The sequence below is a fragment of the Limanda limanda genome, chromosome 10, assembly GCF_963576545.1.
Source record: "Limanda limanda chromosome 10, fLimLim1.1, whole genome shotgun sequence".
Classification (NCBI taxonomy): Eukaryota; Metazoa; Chordata; class Actinopteri; order Pleuronectiformes; family Pleuronectidae; genus Limanda; species Limanda limanda.
In genome coordinates, this window is record NC_083645.1 from 9,797,960 (window position 1) to 9,819,679 (window position 21,720).

The 21,720-nt window shown below is 42.8% G+C and overlaps 1 protein-coding gene across 7 annotated transcripts in view; it reads right to left on the reverse strand.

The window, feature by feature from the left end:
* gria1a (glutamate receptor, ionotropic, AMPA 1a) overlaps window positions 1-18,679 on the reverse strand; it is a 50,472-nt gene extending 31,793 nt beyond the window's left edge. For all 7 annotated transcript variants that reach the window (XM_061079383.1, XM_061079382.1, XM_061079378.1 and 4 more), the window contains exons 1-7: window positions 18,490-18,679; window positions 13,153-13,337; window positions 10,036-10,089; window positions 6,013-6,171; window positions 5,443-5,610; window positions 4,204-4,308; window positions 3,320-3,430 (exon numbers count right to left, since the gene is read on the reverse strand). In XM_061079383.1, the coding sequence (XP_060935366.1) occupies window positions 3,320-3,430; window positions 4,204-4,308; window positions 5,443-5,610; window positions 6,013-6,171; window positions 10,036-10,089; window positions 13,153-13,337; window positions 18,490-18,664 (957 nt within the window). In that variant the 5' untranslated portion in view covers window positions 18,665-18,679. The remainder of the gene's footprint in view (window positions 1-3,319; window positions 3,431-4,203; window positions 4,309-5,442; window positions 5,611-6,012; window positions 6,172-10,035; window positions 10,090-13,152; window positions 13,338-18,489) is intronic.
* Window positions 18,680-21,720: the final 3,041 nt, after the last annotated feature.

The window sequence follows — 21,720 nt, forward strand, 5'->3', positions numbered from 1 at the left end:
CGCTGGTGGAGATACAGCACCCCAGGGAGACGGTCGAGAGACGGAGTGAGAGAAAGAGAGAGAGAGAGTGGGGGCTGGTAGGCAGCGCTTCCACAGGCTATGCACTTGCACTTAGAGCCACAACACAAAAAGACAGACAGACACACATACACATACACACACACATATATGAGCATGCAAGTCTGCCCTTACGCACACATACACAGACACACACACACGCACACATACACACATAGAGATATGGTATGACATACAAAGGGTCCTCCAGGACTCAGTCTCATTGACCTCAAACTGTTCCACTGAGATCCGCCGTTACTCAGCCATGATAAATATGCCTCAGACACACACATACACACGAGAACACGTTTTAAACACACATAATGTGTACAAATGTAAACAAACACATTAAAAGTAAACTGAATGAAACAGAATGCATGGAAACAAGACGGGCACTAGCTTACACTTCTGCCATGGATTCCCTTTATGAAACCACAGTTAAATTAACTATATTGAGATTTTTATTTCGATCTGCACACACTCTGACCATCAACATGACTGAGGTATTCAGTACGTTCCATAACCAGTTTTTTTAATTAGACCTCTGCAGCGTAAAACACAATTTGATTTAAAAAAGCCACAGTTTCTCGCTGAAAGCCTCATAAACAGTGAATGCCATTAATAACCAACTCCCATCAAGCAAAACTAAACCCAACAATCCCAGTCATAGCCTGGTTTTACTGTAAAGCCACGATGGTGGAGACCCAAACCTCAAGCGCTCAATTAAATATGTTCCGCTTCACTCCTCCAGAGTTTGGGTGAACCAAGGCTTGGACTGTGTGCACAGGAAGGGACAACAGGGATAGTGTGTGTGTGTGTGTGTGTCAGTGTGTGTGTGTATGTGTGTGCGTGTGTGTGTGTGTGTGTACGCGCGTATGGAGGTGAAGTGATACCGACACACTGGCAAAACAACATGTTCCCTCAGGCGACGAATCAGTGGGGACAAAAGTTATAAGGTGCATGAAGAAAACTCCACTCCACTGCTCCCCTGCAGCCCAATAACTGTTCACACCTTATCTCCACTCTTAGGTTCCAAGACAGAAAACCAATTTATCTTCCTAGAAAAGGGGACACTGATAGGAGATTATGTCAGAGAGACTTTTTTTAGATCCGTTCTCTTGGGACACTGCAACCTTTGGGTTTAAATGAGGATTTTCAGGTTTTTTAATTAGTAGCCAATAGATGACACTATGCCTAAGCTCACGACAGTTTATTTGTCAAATGTTATTCCAGAGTCTCTTTATGTTGCTTAGATAAAATCGTTCTACTACCACTGGGAGTGGAGGTCTGTTTGTCCATGACTTATAACGAGTTTCTCTACCAACTAGTTTGCACACAACCTCAGTTGCAACATTTTCACTTATTACAGCAGGCTTGACTTATATATGAAATTATAGTTTAATTATTTTTAATTAATTGAGCTACTCAGTCTTCCCCTTGGTGTATTTTCCAACTGCACAGGATATATGCACAATGTCAAAATTGGAATAGTGCGAAAATGTCTTTGTAATTAGGCAGTTGCTATGCACGTAGACACCAGTTAATCTAAAAGTAGCCAAATACCTTGTCCACACAAATGCTCATATTTTGCAAAACAAACCGTTCCCTCTGCGTCTGGGCCTCTCTCCCACAGGCAAATGGTGATTTAGGTCATTTTACTCAAGCTGAGATTTTTACAAATGCTGTTTTGTCTCACATATTTCTATCCTCCTATTAATAAGTTAAATCAGGTATAAAAAAACTCTGCACAGCTTATTCTTTACTGAGTTAAATTGATTGTCATAATGTTAGTGCTGAGATTCATTTAGATTCAACTTACAACAATTTTGGTAAAAGTTTTGTTTTGTTGACACCAAACCTTTCCTCCATGCTGGGGATACAGTTATAGCCAGAGTTTCCTCATATCTTAATTCAAACTAAGAGGCTGACGTGAGCGGTTTTCCCATTCAGGTGCCTGTATATCTTCAATAGGAAACCACCATAACCAGATGATTCTCATTGGTAATGATGCTCTACATTGTTATGTTCGCCTTTTTCCTGCTGATGCAGCAAGATCTCCGGCTAAAAGCCTTGCATCTATAAAATAAGATGGCACAGGTTGGAGTGTGTCGCTGCGTCTTCCTGTTATTCTGTGTTGTCTGTCAAGCTTTTATCTGGCGCGCAGTGGATTTCTCTTAAGTGAAACCCCTTTGCCCAATTAACCTCTCACAGCGGAGATCAGCTACTCATGCGCTGCCCTGCCAGACCTGAAGCCTCTGACAGAATAACTAAAAATCAGCAAGTGCATTGCTTTATTCTTTGACACACATTTCATCCACACCTCGAATAGCTGCGCCTTTTCTTATACCAATGAAATAATACGGCGGAAGTAATACCCAGAGATAAAAGACATTCCCATTTGAAGAAAAAAACAAACACCTGAAGAGCCAACGCTGGGCTCTAGGGGTCCGCAGGCATGGATCAATCCCTGATATTAAATTTTCAACAAGACGCAGACACTGAGAACATCCTGTCCCTGCAGAGACGTGCACAATACCATCTGTGTTATCCTCGGATGTGTATCAGCCACGTATTGCCTGCCACTATATGTCCTCTCTTTTTCAGAAAATGTCAGGATAAGCTATCCGTCATGAGAGTTGGTCAGATTGAATTTTTTTTCATCCCTGTTCCCAAATCCCAGTCCCTTCTAACTTCCCTTCCGAAATATAGGCCAGAACACTTCACATAACCTGGCCACGTCGCGTTCAACAGCCTGGCGACATGGGAACTGAATAGAGAACATGGCAGCGGAGAGGGATGAAGGACACATTGACACTTCACAGCCTCAGGAGTCCGCTCAGAATGTATTTTATAACAGTGCTGTTTAGGACTGTACGACCCCCGGAGCCTTCAACTCTACCTGTGTTTTCTTGACATTGAATTTCAAGGTTGTATTGCCCTTGTGTTGTCTTTTAAATGTACAGTATTACTATGCCAGTAAGCAAGTGAAACCCCGCACACATTTCTGCACCTCTGCCCCGTACCTGCCAAATAAAGGCGTTCTCATTCCGAGCAGGCTCCCGACAGGACGGAGAGAAGTTAGCAGAACAGAGTTAAGAGTGGAAGAAGGGGATGGAGATACAATCACATGTGTCTGCTGAATTCGTTCAGGGGCCCTGAACTTAGGGAACTCTATCATAAAAAGAAAATAAATAAATATTATCCCTGCCTTTCTCTCCCTCATCTCACCTGCCTCCTAGATATCCGTCTCTGTTTGACTCACCAAGATAGTGGTGACGATGTAGGTTCTGTTCTGCAGGCCGTACGTCTCGTTGCTGCCTCGCATGAAGCTCGCCGTGGTCACGTACTTCTCATCTTCGTTCCAGTAGCCGACCTATAAGTCAAGAAGAACAAGTCACAATCAAGGACCTGTATTTTATTAAACTGTCACCGCTACTGCCTCTTAAGAAACAGAAGTAAGGATGCACCCTGTGTACATCGCTTTTACAAAATATCATGAGTCATGATGATAATCTTATCATTGGTGTATATACAATCAAATCAGAAAAGGGTAATTAAGCCACATTAAATATTTCACTTTCTTTATTTATCAGCTGAGCAAAGAACACAAATGAAGCTGACACACATTTATTTATCACTTTAAAATGTTTGTACTTTTCAATGTGGTACTAAATTCACTGCAGCAGGATTTTTGTCCTTCTGATTTCATGGTTTCAATCATCTAATCCCAGTTTATGCACTGATATGGAATTATACTTCTTCATTACGACTGGAGGATTTCATACAGAAAATAAAATATTAATAATAAGGAGAAAACAATTTAATTGAGTTAATATTTTTCTAAGAATAAACCACTGTGTCAATTTCCTTGTCTGCACCTAAATAATCATGAAAACACTTGAGAGCTGTGATAAAAGGTTCATTTAACACTTCACTCTAAGTAGCAGAAAATCTCTCGTTAATGTCGTTTTCACAGCATTATTATTGTAATTCTTATAAATCTGATAATACAGGCCCAGGTATTTCTTGAAAATTTTAATTCCTGTTTAACAAGCAAATAACAATAATGATAATGAGCATGCAGCCACAGTGTTGTATACGGCAGTAATAAATGTTGGTTTTTAACACCCCGGGATCCAGACTTACCTTCTTGGGGCCGGATGGGGCCAGTTCCATGACGCTGACAGTGAAGTTTGTTCTTCGTCCTTTCTCATTGAACTGAATGTGACCCGTCAATCCGTCTATACGCACCTGTAATGGAGTCACAGATATAGAATTACCAACATGCAGGCTTGGACTCACCTAGGCAGATGGGTAGATAGTGGCTACCGCCAAGCATTTTCATACACGCCATTTTCTGAATGTCTGCACTCGCAACAAGCGTTTGCATGTCACGCTCACATGCGATGCATGTCTAGCATAGTTTTGTTGTACGTTTGTGTATTCATTTGTGAAAATTCCAGTGCCCAGGTCCCTGCTGAGGTGAATGACAGATGGCGTGCGTGTATGTGTACAGTGCGGTGTGTTTGTCTTGGCTGTGCGATGGGGTTAATTGAGCGAACACGGCTTCAATCTTGAGTCTATCTGCAGGCAGATGGTGAGATGACTATGAAGAGGACTCTGCACAGCCACTGTGCAGACAGGGCCTCAGGCTGTGCGCGTGCACAGTGCACACACGCAAACAAACACACACCCTTGAAAACATATTGCATTTATTATACACTATTCATAGTCAAAGTACATAAGGTTCCAGAATAAAAATATATGATATGAGATTTGGCTGTTTACTCAGGACTGTGCCTTTGCAATGATAGAGTTGAAAAAAATATAATAATGGTGCTTACTCCTTAGATTTGTGCGTGTGTGTGTGTGTGTGCGTGTGCGTGTGTGTGTGTGTATGTGTGTGTGTGTGTGTGTGTGTGTGTGTGTGTGCGTGTGTGTGTCTGCGTGTGTGTGTGCGTGTGTGTGTGTGTGTGTGTGTGTGTGTGTGTGTGTGTGTGTGTGTGTCTGTGTGTATGTGTGTGTGTGCATGAGATCAAGGAGTCTCGTAGCCGGTCCTGCATTTTCATTCCCAAATATTACGTCTCTAAACTCAATTGCTGATGTCATATTCCATGATGATCACAGCAGAGTGTTACTGCCCGCAGGTTTTGTTTACTAGCCATGATGTCACATTTGATACTGGAGAGCTCTCCAACGACTTAATGTGAACTTTACACGACAGAATGAGACCTAATTTGTTCAGCTAGCCCCGACTCAGGAGCCGTTAGCCGATGTGTCACTCAAGAATTTGTGCAAATGTGAGCCTCCGCCCATGTATGTGCATGTGTTGTGTGTGTGTATGTGTGTCCATATATGAGTGTGTTTCCATGCATGGCTGCAGACCTGCTGCAAGGCTCTCTGGATGTCTATGCCCTGTCCCCAGGGGGCTGGTGGGTTGGCGAGACACTCGCCAGCGTTGCCCCTGCGAGAAATGTCTATCCTCTGTTTCCTTAAGTTCTGGAAGGCCGTGGACATGACTTTCACCCCGTCGTATGTTAGAGCACCAGTGTACTGCAAAGAGAGAGCAGTCAGTTCAAACAACAGCGACACTATTAACAACCGATAAAGGTCTAAGCTGAACAGGGGGGATTTGAGCTGGTTTTTTGACTTTCTAAACACAAATGTTTGGATTTGGAATTAATCCTCTATCTCAGCTGGGTGGCCGGTTGTTAGGGATAAAAATCAATAATCATTTAACAGCAAAAATCCCTCATCTGAACCAACAAACTCTGAAAGGTTGAAGGGTTATCTGCCAACTAAATTAAATGAAAACCCTTTCATAACTTTTCCCAATATGCCACTCAAATCCACTGAACAGGGAAAAAAAGCAACTCTCTCGATCAAGGTAACCGTGACCTCGAACAAATAATCAGTGATCACATCTCCACAGTTGAGTGAATGAAGGGCAAACACCTTGAGTCCACTCTTGAGCACTTTGGAGTCTTTATTGTCAAAGTCCAGCCACTGCTGGACAACGCGGCTGACGCCGGGCTCAGAGTTGTTGACGAGCTGGAAGCCGGTGATGTTCGCTCCACCTTTCCTCAGATCTGTCAGGTCGATGTCCAGGAAGCCCTGAAGACACCGAGGAGGACAGGCAAGGACAATGTTAATTAATGTGCACAGTGCATGATTACAATGAATAAAGCGTGTTCTTCTTCAAAATGCCTGGCAGAGGGCAATTAACCATGCTTACAACAAAGAGAAAAACAAGAGACAGACCATTCAAGCAGATTCACGACTGCTAATTGCGTTTTATCTGGAGTGACCATCGTGCTAAATGGCTTGTGACCCCTGAAAATAAATCAATGTTCATTTGCTACCACTGAGCACAGGTTGTGAAGTGGACTTTAAATGTGAGCAGTTCCAAAGTCCAAAGAGAGATCATTTCCTCGTTCATTTTTTTGATTGGGATTTTCTCAAAGTATCCAGTACTTCAGCCCAAAAAGAAACCTGCATATCAGCAACAGATACGGGCTCATACGATTTAACGTGCTTCACCATGGCCATCTTATGAAAGCTTTGAGTAAAATTTTCACTACAACTACTGACCCAGATCCTTTAATTTCTATATTTGGAGTCAGGGCTGAAAACTGTGATTGGCAATCAACATTTAATATACATTTAAATTGGAAGAGCTAAAAATCTCCATCCCATGTCAGGTGGATCATTATGTTTATTACGTTTCATCTGAAATTGAAAGGATAAAAATCCCTTTAAAGTGGAGCAAGGGTAAGTTGACATAGGTCTGGATGCCTTTTCTCATCTACTTTGATAGTCTAACCACTATTTATCTTTTTATTAGAGTCTGACTGTATCAGCTGTAGAATGACTGTTTCAATATGTATATATGATGAACATTGTTGAAGCTTTTTTTTTAGGGTGTGGCACCAACAGTATTTTAGTTTTTTCTTTATTTATCTATCAATGTATTCATTTTTGTATTCATTTATTTTACTGTGAAGTGAGAGGAGTAAGGGGGATTTGCTATGTGAAATATTCAACATGTGATTTGTACACATGTTTAAACAAAACCTATCAATAAACAGATTCAAAAAGACCCTGCAAATCTGTTTTACTTTCTTATTCAATTATTTGTCTTGACTTCGGGGTCCCAGCTTTGTGTTTTAGTAGAATAAGTCTAAACCACTAAAGCTGCTGATCAGGGGTCACAAGTCGGCATTGCTTTGTTTCTGGTTTCACAAGCTGACAATGTTGGAAACCAGTGGGTCATTCGAAAGTATACTTTGTGGTAAACGTTTAATACTCCTCCATCTAAAGTGCGACGGTTGATTGCGTAATGAAAATGACAAATCCCCCTTTTTCACACAGAGAGTTTATCCCATTGAACAGATTCCATCCCTGTCTTTTCCTGAGGGACGAGAGTAGTGAGAAAAGAAAATAGGAAACCTAATTTAATGGCGGGAGCAGTCCACCGCCAATCTATGATAGACTCCGAGTCCTCATTGGCCACTGTTATCAATGGCGGGATCAAACCCTTATGGGGCACTGTGAACAATATAAGGGACACCTCAGGCAAAGTGGAATGGAAAAAAGAGCGATTCGCTGTAATGGGATCTTCTGTTTTTCCCTCTGACTATTGCGTGGAGGAGACAGTTTTTTTAGAGCGGCAGCGGAGTGGGAGAGGTGGTTTCGATGTCTCAGCGGGCTGCCTGTTAGCATGGGGGGGAAGAAGAGGCAGACAAGTGGGGACGGGCGGGAGCAGAGGGAGAGAAGATTTGTCAAGATTTAAGAGAAAGTTTTGACAGACGGGAAGAGAAGGTGCCTCACAGGATCGTCTCCCGCTCGACTGGCATCTGTCTGACAGCACAAACCTCCATCCTCTCCTTCCCTCTCTTTTCTGAGGATATTTGTTTCATGTCAGTCGAAGCTGCGGCTCTCTCTTGAAAATGCTACTTTTTGCAAAGCCTTACTTGTTTACTTCCTCTGAACTCCTCACAGAAAGGGAAAAGAAGTCAAGTGGAGGTGGTCGCCTGTTAACGGGTACAAAATTGGTCCATGCTCCTCACGAGTGTGCAAATGGAAAAGAAGAAGAAGGTGTCCCAATTCTTTTTGGGATGAAGGGTTAGGGGCAACTGTGTTAGGGCTTCACATCCCTCGAAACAGAGATTTTTCAGACCAGCACTTCAAAGTGTGGGCTATGAAAATTTAAAAGAATGCCCTGCGAATCATGGGCAAGATGGCTGCAAAAAAACAACTCGAGAGACCCTGAAATGTAACATTTGTCCATTAAAAGGGATCTAAAAATGATGATTAGAATTGTAATATCTTTTTTTAATATTGTTTCAATGTATTATGGATATCTTTATCGAAAACAACATTTTTTTTAAATTGCTACCGTTACACCTGCCGATTTCTCGGTAGATAGCATGCTAACGATACATCGTTATTGCTGATTTATGCACAATAATCCCGTATTTTGACATAATTCAATTCAATTCAAAGGTGCAAGATAACCTTTGAAAACAACGGGTAGGGAGAAGGGGTGAAACTGGATTGAGCCTTAGTACCCCCCATCCCCCTCCCACCGCTGTCTCCCTAATGTACCTGTCTGTTGCAAGGTGTCCATATTTCTCAGCTGAACACACAGAGTCGTCTTTTTTCCTGCTCCATGTATGAGCTGATGTAGTGCAGTCAGCGGGAGAGGTTACTATAGAAACTAGGCTTTCCCACACTGGACATGGAGCACAGCTTTTCATACAGCTATTGCAGCCACATTTAAAGATTATATATATACAGTTTTAACCTTTAAAACACCAGCCTACGCGTATGTTCTATGTAAAGAAATAGTGCAGTCATAGCATCCTTTTCTGATCTAGTAGTCGCTTGTGACATGGTGGCGTGTTTTCAATTTGCTATACAAGTTTTGCCCAGGAAGCAGAGACGATCAAAGCTACAAGTAAAGTGGATATTTAGGTGTGTTTACAGCTGGTTTCTCTGGGCTTCACAGAACTTAGAGAGAAGAGCCAACAGCTGATCTACAACACAGAGAGCGGGTTGATGTATGGCCCCCGAGGAGTCCTTTTGGTTCTGAGATGCTGGTGCTGGTTCCACATTAGAGACTTTTGTATACAACCTTAAATGACATCGTGTTTTCCCTATCACACTATGCTCTGTTTTTCATACACACACTCCAAGCTGCAGATAGACGCACCAGTAAGTAAATTAGAAAAATTATGAAAAGGTGCAGGGACATAAAAAAATAAAGGACCTTATTTTGCACAAACCTTTTAATGGGCCCATTATAAATGACGGTAGCCACTTTGCCTATCAGCTGTTATTACCCTGCAAGTCTTATCATTTCAAATTAAATCTGGCAAACTGGCCAGACAAGAGAGATTGAGCTAATCTAAAAGCCCAGCAGTGAGAAATTGTTCAGGCCAGCAGCTGCATATTAATGCTGTTATTACTAAAGCTTCTGTTGATGTCAATTTTCTCTTCATTTGGTTGCATTTAGTGAGAGTGAACATTGCTGCAGGGGTCTGCGTAACACGTGCACTGAGAAAATGGCAGCAGACAAAGGGGGCTAATGTTTATAAACTTGCACAGATTGGCTCCCAGACCTTTTTCTGTCACGGTGAGTCTGCATAGATTTCTGTGCCTGGCTGTCACAGTGTTCCCACTTGTGCTTCACTGGAAGTCTACTAGTGTTATGTATGCAGGTTTGACAGCGCAGGGGAAAGAATATACAGTGGAGCTGAAGAGGAAAATGGAATAAAGTAGCATAAAAGACTTGAGACCATTCACTTTAAGCATGAAACATTAGGTACGTGCAACTCGTTTGAACAGGTAGCAATAGAAAATCTGGAATCCTGGTAAAAGCCACATTTAACAGAAATCCATCTGAAGGTAAGTATAGAGAATATCCAAAGAAATCTAAAGAAAAAGATAAAATGCAGTGATATGATATTTCCTTACCAGGTTAGCCAGGATGTAGTGATAGCTCTTGGCATTCTTGCCCTGCTCGACAATCTGGAAGATAAAGGTGGAAGAGAAATAAAGAATAAGTGTAAGTAAGAGAGCCAGGGGAGGTGTTTGACAGTGTCTCAGCAACCAGCCTGCTACAGTGTACAGAATTTGACCTTGTGCAAAACAGACAGAAAGAAATCGGAGCAGAGAGAGGGAAAATGGAACAATCTGCTGTATAAAAGGGCGAGGAACTTCACAAATGTCAGTGTAAATCTGTGCGGTGGCATATTAACAGATTACCAGCTCCATACAGACAAAGTAGCTTAAAGAGAATGACAGCTCTGGAGTCAGTTAGAAACCTTTCCTATCCTCCGTCACCTCTGCTGTTTCCTCCTGTCTCTCTCGTTTTCTCTCCTCTCCCGTTCCTCCTCTCATCTCCTCTGCCGTTCCTTCTCTCTCCTCAGTGATGAAAGGTATTACTGTGAGGAGTAATTTCTTACAACTGTGTTGCCTTTGGCCAGATCACTTATTCATATATTAAAATAGCCACTAAATTAATTATATCCCTTAAATATTTGAACTACAATGTGTCAACATATAACGTTTAGTCAGGCCCTTTAAAGACCCAGGCTTGAAAGGGAACAAAAATAGCAGTAGCATCAATGGACTCAAGAAAAGTACTTGGAAATTAATGAATAAATTAACCGTTAATACAAGTAAACCTGTCAGAAAATGTGCAATTAGTGATCTTATTTGTAAACAGCAAACTGTTCACACTGTATTTGCTTCCCTCCCCCTCCCACTCTGTGTTCACTGTGGTTCCCCTGAGAGCTCTGGTTTGATCTCTGATCTAATGTTTAAAAAACACACAATACTCTACTTCCCTGGAACGGCTCGTGGTCTAACAATATCATCGAATAATTCAGTCTGTCAGGGCTGAACTGTACACAAGCCCCCGCCTCCCACCTACTGTACACTCCATCTCTCCGCCGCCTGCAACCGCTGTCACTCTCCAACTGCGGGCGACGCAGGTCAGCTGACCACCTACAGGTCAGGGCAGTTAAAACAACACACTGAGGTGTGTGGTGCCAGGGCTGATTTATTCACTCTGACTGACATTTACATGTAGATACAGAAGGGGGGGGGGGGGGGGGGGAGCTGGTGGCACTCTCGGCTGAGTCTGAGCCCGCTGTATATGTGTCACCACAGCATACTGGGCCGTCACATGAAATAAGGCCGAGTGGGCAGCACTGATGTAAAGCCATGCACTATCCAATTATCACGGAGGATAAAGAATTCGAGCGTCTCCTCTTCTCTCCGTTAGTGTTTCGCCCGGGTGATTACTTTGTCGAGTGTAGTCTTTTGTGTGTGTGTGTGTCAAATGATGCTGCAGGTCATGACAGAAGGTGGCATTTGTTATTAATGGTGACCCTAGCACAAGGCGGGCCTCGCGGCTGAGCCCCGGGCCAGGAACATTGTGGGAAAGAGACATACACCCGACACCGTGGGGATATGCACACATTACTGCCACAGTGGACTGTCAAATGGAAATGTTTTGGAAGGGAGTAGCATTTTAATTATTCATAAAGATTTAAGGAGTCATTCAGAGTTCAGCCCCCGAGAGAACGGGTCATTTTCTTTCTGACTCTCTTCAGAAAAACCCACTCTGAGGTGGCTCTTCTGTCACAATCGATGCTCTCCGAGGAGACGACATCAACATTCGGGTTACATGAGAGGTCACCCTCAGGATACTGTCGGCGACTCTATCGTGTGAGGATCTGTGTACGGTATGAGATGAGCACAGGAGTGAGTCTAAAGGGCAAAAGAGGCAGAAGTGAGAGTGAGGCAGACGTGGGTGATTGATGGCGGCCGTCTGAACGGAGAGCGTCTCAGGCGCCGCTCCTGTAAACTGGTGAGAACTCATGCAATAATCTTAACTGTAGACACTGGGCCATCAATAACGCTCACGGAGAGCAGACGTAGCCTACACATACAGATGGGGACTGTGTGTGTGTGTGTGTGTGTGTGTGTGTGTGTGTGTGTGTGTTTGTGTGTTTGTGTCTGTGTGGCCTAAATCGGTTTAAACAGTCACATTTTGGGGTCTTGTCTCTCTTACGGGGGAAGAAGGTAAGGCTATGGTTGAAAGTCAGTGTGTGTGTCATGCACATCATTTATTTTTCCTTTTCCTGCAAAAATAAATGTGACCGCTGACAGATGCATTCTTTACATTGGCATGGTTGTTAAGCGATACATCCACTAAAGGGCAGCACAGAGGCAAGTGTTTCTGAAAGCTACAAACATGGCTGTCGGAGGCTATGATAATGTACTAGATAGAGGCGGCTGTTTGTCATTACAAAGATTTAGTTTCTTACCAAATTCAATCAATCAATCAATCAAATTTTATTTGTAAAGCTCATATTCACAAATCAGAAGTTGTCTCATAGGGCTTTAACATTGTGAGACATCCTCTGTCCTTAACCCTCAACAAATTGCAAGTCTGTACAAATTGGCTTTTGATCAAATAAGATTAGCTTGACCGTCTTGCCTGTACCCGTAAGCTTTCAGAACTCCTTGGTTAGCTTGTTTACATACAGAAGTGATGCTTCAAGTTACAAATACAATCCGCTGCTGAGTCTACCTCTTCCACATGCTGTGAAATCCAAAGCCAGACCTGCCATGCCTAGTTACGGTTGCTAAGCTATGATTGGATCTCTATTCATGGGAGGACACCAAGATCCTTTTTCCTTTCAATAGTACAGTGGTGAGTGAGTGATGATGCTATCAAAGAAGAACTGCCGACTCCAAATGCCAATGCTGTGTTATTTATCGCTCCTGTCCTTAATTCTCCAGGAGACCAAACACAAGAGCAGACCGCCAACCAGCCCCCACTTCCCATTTACCCCCTGTCTTTCTTTCCCAACTGCATCTCTCTCCTTTTTCCATCAGATTCAAACATGCGCAAACCTCGCTTTTTAACTGTGAGCTTTTTATTTGTCTTCAAAATATTATTTCTGAGGAAGTCTCTTAGGCTTAATGTGCAGGCTGAAAATGAATAAAATGTCATTATAGTCATGATTGCATTTTTTCCGTATCATTGCAGAAACAGTGCAGAGAAATGCTCTTTACCTTCCTGAGGATGCCAGTGAGCCTCTCCGTCTCACAGTCGATGATGATCTGGCCCTCCTTCCTCTTGTCCAGATCCTGAAACACTTTCAAGAAGGACGCCTCCGTCATGGTCTCCACGTTCACCGAGGTCACCAGCCAGTTCCTCTCCGCTGCTGTGTCCAGAACCTTCTGCAGCACCGACAGGCCTGGTGAGAAGAATGAGAAGAGCTGTAACTCAATGGCAAACATTTAAACGGATCTAAAATTGCACTGAAGAGGAACTTAAGGAGCCACATGTCAGGGTATTTGCACGGAAAGTTCTGCAAAGATGATGAAGTGATGAATGACTCATTAACTCACTTAAAGCAATAAGGGCTGGGTTCCAACATGGCCGAATCCAGCATGGACCGAATCATAATGCAGATTCCGGTACCTGCCCTCAGCAGTGAAATATTTGCTTATTGGCAACAAACATCACTGCTCTGGGCTTTTTTTCATTAAACACTCAACTCTGGTGGAAACACAATCTCTCTATGGCTCTGGCAGCATGCAGCGTTAGGCTGCAGTTAGCCAGTAGCTACCTCAAACTCAAGTCAACACAATGACAATATCTCTAAAGCGAAACGATCCAAATGTGGCTGTATTTCACTCGAAGTGACAGTTTTTTTGTCAAGTATCAATTTGCATCGGTATCAGAAAAAACGCAAATAACATCCAACCCTAAAAGCGAAACTGAGCGTGAAACAAATAGATCGGGTTAATGTAATACTCTATGTCGTTATAATGTGAGCCAAAAGATAAATTAGATTAAGTGCAGGATGAAACAGAAGCTGTGCAGAAAAGCTAAGCGTTTGTGGCTTGCTTATCCATCAGCATCTTCCCTGTAGCTTCAGTGATATAATCTTACGTGTACGACAGTCCATTAAACACCCCGACATGTACAGGTGTGCTTTTCCAACTCATACAGCGCCGGGCTAAATAATCACCACTTTCACACTAACAACTATTCAGCCAGCGCATCATCGCAGGCTACACACTCACAGCACGCATTACGCCCTCCAAGCACCATTACAGGTGCTGCTACTCAATTACACTGTCACTGATACGCTGCTGAGACCGCCAAACATGGCGGAGAACGAGGAAGAGCAGCCAATGAGCTAGGGGCTCATGCTAAGTCAGGAAATAAAAGGCGATTAGAGAACACATTGATCTTGAGCTCTGATTTACAATCTGACTCACTGTTGTACTCCTTTGGTTTTGGCAGCAGACCAATCAGATTCTTCCCGAGCTGGCAGCCGCTGTTCTTCCACAGATAAATAAATAAATAAAATATTTCACCCGCAGCAGACTGGCAGCCATTACCCAAATGAATTATAGCAATTACACAATTTAGAAATGTAAACTAATACACGATGTAGCCACATTTGTTTTTTATTTACACTAAGCTGGCAAACACTGCTGGAGCCACTGTGGGCCTATACGCGGTGTGTTTTGCATATCCTCCATGCTTGTTTGTTCACATTCATACAGGCTTTTTATGCATATTGAGCAAATGTAAAAATGGCTCATCCACAACAACAAACACAGCATAGAGGCTGTCAGAAGAAGAATGAGAGATGCAGTCACCACCTCTGAAAGATGATTGCCGGGCTTTATTAGAATGCACACCAGCTGCTCTCCAGGCAATCCATGCTGCCTGTTTGAAACCAGGTCATTAAGACATAGAAAGATGGATGGTGTTTCACCTCCACATATGACCAGAATATGTAAATAAATTGGAGAAAACTAAAAAATATGCGGCGGTGTTGTAAAGCCTAAGTGGAAAGGTGCATCGCGACATATGGCACCTGTCAGTGTTTCTTTCCATTCACTGTTGCTCATGAGTAAATAGTTGTGACCCTTGGTGCTGACAGGTTTAATAGTAGCTGTGAAACCGATGATGGACGTGGGAAAATAGGAGGCAGTTAATCATTGCCGTGAATAAGGTCATTTGGCGCTGAGGAGAATGGACAAATGTCTTTGAATGGAGCCGAGTCCTGATTTAATGTCGGATGCACACTGGAGGATCATTGGGCTGATTTGGGGTCCGATAGAGCTCTCCTGACGACCTGGATTAAACGCTAATGTGAAACGCTAATTTGGTCAAATTATCACATATTGTGATAAGTTTACAGACATAATCTTAATGTCATCGATTGAATCCGAGCCTACCTGATTTTGAATCATAAATATCAAAGATGTTTCATATTTATTATCTGAAATCGTAGACCAATGTAGTATGAAAGGAGCAGTGATTGGAATGTGGCAAATATTTGCTTGTTTTTTTATGTTTAACATTGAATTTGTTTTTTTAAACAAAGACAGCCATGAGGAGCAACTCTAGAAACACAGAGGATGTTTCGCAAAACAATAAGGAAAAAGAAAGAAAACACCAAACTAAAGTAAATTAAAACAAATGAGAGTTAGCTGCTTATTCAACGTGTTCTGCTGTCTGTGCAAAACATTAGACAAACTAACGCACAACCTGCTGATGACGCCGGCAGTCTGCCTCCATGTTTGTCTTTATTCTGAAGTCACGTGTGATCACGCATGTTTCTGTCACTTCAAAATCGGTGGTTTGGACGCCAAATGATTTGTTCTGCAACGCGACTGAGTCATCTCGTGGGTGCATTGTCAAAATTGAGATTGTTGCATCTTTTATGTCTGTGTTTTAAAAATTTAAATAATCCTCTTCAGTGCTGCCGGCATTTAGTAGGAGGTTTCAGCACCATGGACAGCTCCGTTTCCAAAAGGAGGCCGTGTCTAAAGCGGTTCACTTCATTCTATTCTTTTATCCCTTTGTTGCCTCCATTTTAATCATCTTCAATCTCTCCTCTCATCTTTACACTTTCATTTGTTTGTGAAACTGGTTCTTCACTATGTAAATTATGTCCCAGCACCTGAGCATACAGCTAGGCAGCAGTCAAGATGAGCTAAAATTAGTGTTTGAATCTCATTAACGCTTTGTGCTGAACATGTTCTGTGCTGAAATGTATTACAGACAGAGCTGGAGTCCACTTTCCTTCAATGTTACCACTGTGGCTGAACTGAAACAATTAATTTCTCTCCAAATCTTCCATCTGGTTATTTATTTATTTATTCCTCCTTTCCCTCCTTCCCCCTTTCCTGCCGGCTGTGTTTGCATTGAACATTCTCTCTTCTCTTTAAATGTAGCTATGTGCTGACGCTCCCCTATAAATCAGAGCCCGGTTGACAGAAAGGCTCGTAGGACAAGCCATGGAGAAAATGGTCCTCCAAAGGCATCCTGGAAGAGAATTATATCATAATGGAATCTGGCTGTCATAAGCACCCTTTTGGCCGGAAGCACTACACAGAGACCTGGGAACCGGGCAGTCGAGGGGGGAGAAAATAACACTTTCGCAAACCATAACCTGAATATTGTTTATGATAGGTTTAATGGCCTATCAAATTTGCTTTCCTGTTGTTGGCTTTTGAAAATAAAAACAAGAGGCACTTTTATTAACTGATGCTGCACGGTAAGACAGCAAGACAGATGTTAGAAGAAGAAAAGAAGGAAATAGGAAGATGCTAAAGCTCTGGAGATGGCAGTAAAGCGGTATGTGCACGTCCTTGTCTACATCAGATAATTGACAAAAACACAGAGAACATTAAGAATATGAATATGTATCTAATAGAAATATGTAAGAGCAGAAATCAAAGAACATTGCGGCCTGTTCATAGGAACTCTTACTAGGTAGAACAGACAGCCACACACACACACACACACACACACACACACACAGACACACACGACAAATTCATCACAAGTCAATATGATTTTTCTTTAAAGGCTTAAAATAACCCTGTAGGAAAGGTGACTGCAGCGTAGTATCCAGGCAACAGAAGACTACTTATATGGATTCCACTGGCTTCATCCCACCACTCAATCACACAGGGGTGACCCTACACACACACACACACACACACACACACACACACACACACACATATATACAGATAAACAACACCCAAACAGTTTGTGAGTGGATAATGAAGGGATCACAGAAGATTAAAAATATCTGTGGGACGTGTGTGACGCCACAGCCGTCACACATCAATAGGGCTGGAGGCCACTGTGAAATCTCCCTCGTCAACACTGTGCGCTGTGAGGAGTGACATGATGGCATCTGTCTTTTAAAGCTGACTTAAGCTTGCTTTATTTATCTCACTCAAGTCAAACACATCAGTGGATAAAAGTTCCACAAAGCCCTCGAGCTGCAGCATGCAAATATGCGTCTGGAAGAAGTACACACATATTGAAAGTGGGCATGCTTTTGGGTGCACACAAACCCAGCGCGGTCAAGCTCCAAAACTCACAACACCTGGTGCAGATGGCATGGCATTATGGGAAGGGTACAGCTGATTGGTTAGAGAGGAGCGAACAAGGAAGATGCCGGGGGCTGACAGGTGTGCTACTTTATTTCTGCCTTCCTCTGCAGAAGTGTTATTAACAGTCTGCAGCACTTTTTGTGTTTCTCTTTTTTCTGACATTACTGACTGCTGCGGCACTGGTCACTACGGAGGGCTGCTCATCTTTTGTTCCATTGTAAGATTATCACTGCGGGTCAATACTTCTTTTATGTGTTTGTTATCTGTACAAGGCTGATGGTCGAAAAGAAATGTTCCGATGGCTGCGCGTGTCTGCACAATGGCTACGATTGACCCCATTGCTGTCGCCATGGCAATCTGAAGACGACTAATGGGGGTTGGTTTACAGGCTGGTGCAGGCTCTGACTCTCTTTGTGTGCGTGGAGTACAACTGCACATTTGACTTAAATCGAATAAATTCTAACACATGGAATTTTGATGTTGAAAGACAAACAAGGATATGACTTTAATAAAATTGTAAAAGTAAAAACATCCACTTCAAAAAAGTGATTCATCAGTTATCTGTCAACTCTCCATATTCACATACATTATACACCATACTCTCTGAAAAGCATATAGCACCTATGATACTACATTCTGGAGTGGACAATTACTATTTCTGTATCCCTGGTTTTATTTTCATTTTACTTGTTTTTTATTTTTTATTTCTTCTTTTTATTTAATAAATTATGTATGTAGTCAACCATTTATTCTTATTCTTATCCCCCCCTCTTTTTCTCTTGGAGTGAGCACTGTTTGTTGTTCTTTCTATGCATTGCACACTGTAATATTGTATACAGTTGAAAAATGGACAAAGAAAGTAACTGTCTGAAAATGTATATTGTTTTGTTGAAAACTAAATAAAAATTAAGTTATAAAAAAAAAAAGATTCATGAATTAGAAATAAGTCCTGGATAAATATAATCTTACCTGAATCCGAGCTGTACATGTAGACAAACTTGGTCCAGCCGTAGTGGTCGATTACACCCACCAGAGCGTCCTGCAGCTCGGGCCTCAGCTGGATGACGAACTGGTTGGCCGTCTCGATGGGGAAGGACGGCGTGACGAAGCAGACGTGCAGCGCTCCGCAGAAGGACATGAGCATGTTGACTGTCTTCCTGTCATACAGGCCGATGATGGCATACACACCTTTGGAAAACTGAGAGCAAACTGTAGCGAGAGGAGAGAAAAGAGGGGAGAGGAAACAAGAGGTCGGTTATACTCAAGACGTTCCAGAGTGGAGGATTATGGAATATTTGCATTGAACTGAGAAATACGCTGGTTAAACCGAAAGTGAACGCCGAGGCAATTATAGTGAGACACAGCAAAATGAAAAGAACCTCTTTCCTTCAAGTAGGCATTTGCAGCATTGCACACCCACACCGTTTCTGCTAGTAAGACACAACCATAAAACACAACATTGTTTGGTACTGATAATGGTAATTTTAGTTGAGTAAATAGAGACATATCACACTGTGTCATACATTTTTTTATCTGATTGTCAATTGGTATCAAATTTAAGCTGAAATGAGTCAGAGCTAAATCTGGTAGTTGGTTAATTCCACCTACATCAATGTGTATATTTGTTTCTGCCTCATATTAAATGTTTTTGGGGTTATAATATTGATAATATAATATCAACAAAAAGTTTTAAAAAAAATATTAGTATAAAAACTTTGGCTTTAAAAATTATGATGATTGTTTTACAGACAAAGCGATTAAAGGGGAAAATAAGTGACAAATGAATCGCGTAAGTGTAAGTCACAACTTATATTGAATTGAATGAACTGAGGCTACATCCACACTACCTCTTCATCTCGGCTACAGAGTTTTAGAGCTGCTAAAATGGAGAATATAGAAAAAGCTGCCGAACCCATTGTAGTTTGAAAAATACAAACGCTGCATTTTAGTCTGGATGGACAGAAACAGATGTATGGGAACAAAGATGCTCATAACCACTTGCTGACTGGTTCTTTCTGTCAAGATGTAGCCTTTGCTGATTCTTCAGGCTCCAATCCCATGATCCTATCCCAGAAGAAAACCACTGGCATTAGCCTCAGCTTCCAGTGTAGAACACAACATGGATCTCTCACAACAATCTAACGGATGTTGTGGAGTTAAAATCTGCATTTCACAATGATACAACTGCTTACGTGTGTATGAGACAAACAGCGTTTTAAGGTGTGTTTGCATGGACGGTGATTAAAAGTGATACAGAACCCAAAATACTTAACAGAGATCAAAAATTCACCTGTATGGATGTAGCTTTAATTTAACTAAAAGAAGTACAGACATTTTCAACAATCTTCAGCTGAACTTTCCTTAGCTTTTGCCGCTCTGTGACATGTTTATGCAAAGTTGGCCCATGGGTCCAGCTGTGTACCACCAGTCTGTTTGGTTGCCTTCAGTGAGAGGTGGTGGAGGCGAAGGTAGATTAGGCGTAGAGAGGTTAATCAATGCATCCCCAGGGTTCCATTGACATTTTACTGGCAGCAGGAGGCGGCTCCCGTCTCTCATTTGCTTTTCTCCCTCGTTCTGTCCATTTCTCTTTCTCTCATTGTCTGCCTGTCAGTGCTCACACTCACACTTCCCTCTCACCCTCTAATATCTCAAAATAGCTCATTTACATTGACAGAGGTGTATCCTCTACGTGGTTTCAAAGCAGCATCCTACCTATTCACGCGTAGGTCTGCCCTGGGCTAGTTCCTGTGCTGTGGTGATGGGTGGGCCTTACTCGACTCAGTATTTACCAAACAGATTGAAGTCTCTGCCTGTCCCTCGTGCGAGGGCCAGCTCGCTGCTAGGCGCCAGGGGAAAAACGGAGAGAAGATGGCCCGCACCCAAAACGCCTAACCTGTCACAGACCTGCATGCAGGCACGGGTGACGGAGACAGAGGGAGAGCGGTATCACATAAAAATACATGTGCACACACACATATGCAGACACTAGTGCTCCAAAAGCCTGGTGACTCACCCTGCTTAAAAAAAGGACCTGAAATAGACATTTTGCGCCTCGCCACACTGACTCAGTAACAGACCTATCTCTCCTCCATGGTCTGCACACCCTGCTGCTGGTAAATGGACCCTCTCTCAGCTATTGCCTTCCACCAGCACACATCATATTTCCCCTCACCATTTTCTAGGACCAATTTCGGAGGTGATCCCATGTTCTGCTTGGATAAAAGGTAATGAGAGCTTGTTTGACTTTTTGTGCAGTGTCCCATTACTCTGCCCTGCAGCAGGTTACCACGTTTCAGTGAATATGAGTCATTTCTCATACCTACAGTATGTCTGACGAAAACAGGAAAAAACCAACATGCAGCCATGTGGCACGGACCTCCTGCTCCGAGTTGGCAAGAGAACCATGTGCTCGTCCGATTCGACACGACGAGACACAGACCATTAGTGTAACTCAGCGGCCTCACTTCAGATAGCAGAATAACCGGAGCAGCGTGGCGGGCGTTGTGTTTGCGTTGTACACCGGCTTATAACCGAAGCTCCACCTGGGTAATGACATTTGAAGCAGGGTAGAGGCACCGAAAATTATCTTGAAGACCCCGGCAACACCTGTCCACCATGGCACTCCGTGTCTCCTCGTCCACAAGCCACAGCTGCCATGGCGGCAGGGCTGAGGTTGCCGGGGCAACAGCAAGGGATTACAGTAGCTCAGAGCAGCTAAAGGACTTTTGAAAGATGGAGTGGGAATAATTCTGAGTGTTTGGACATTTTGTCATAATTAGCCTTGCCCCTTGAGGAATTGGCAAATTTGCAAAACTCACTCTACTTTGCAAAATCCTTAGATAATATCTGAAATAATGGGGAGATTTGCAGCTGGGTTTCTCAGCACGGCATTCTTATTTACACTCCCAACAACCCATACCAATTTCCAAGAGTCAACAAAAACCTTCAGCATATGCGTACAGATGTGCGGGCGCTCCAGTGGTACGGTCCCCTGAGTCGAAGTGTTCACTTGCTGTAAACTTTTCCTATGAATGAACAATGAGTCGATTTGCATTCGGTGTGGCTGAAGAGTTTTTGGTCAGCAGGAAAAGAGAGGAAGGAAACTCAAGGCCTGAAGGGACAGATAGTAGCACGACAGGAGGAGCTGTCAGAAACAACTCACGCAGTTACTGTCTTCCCTGTGCTCTGTTTCCTGTGCCC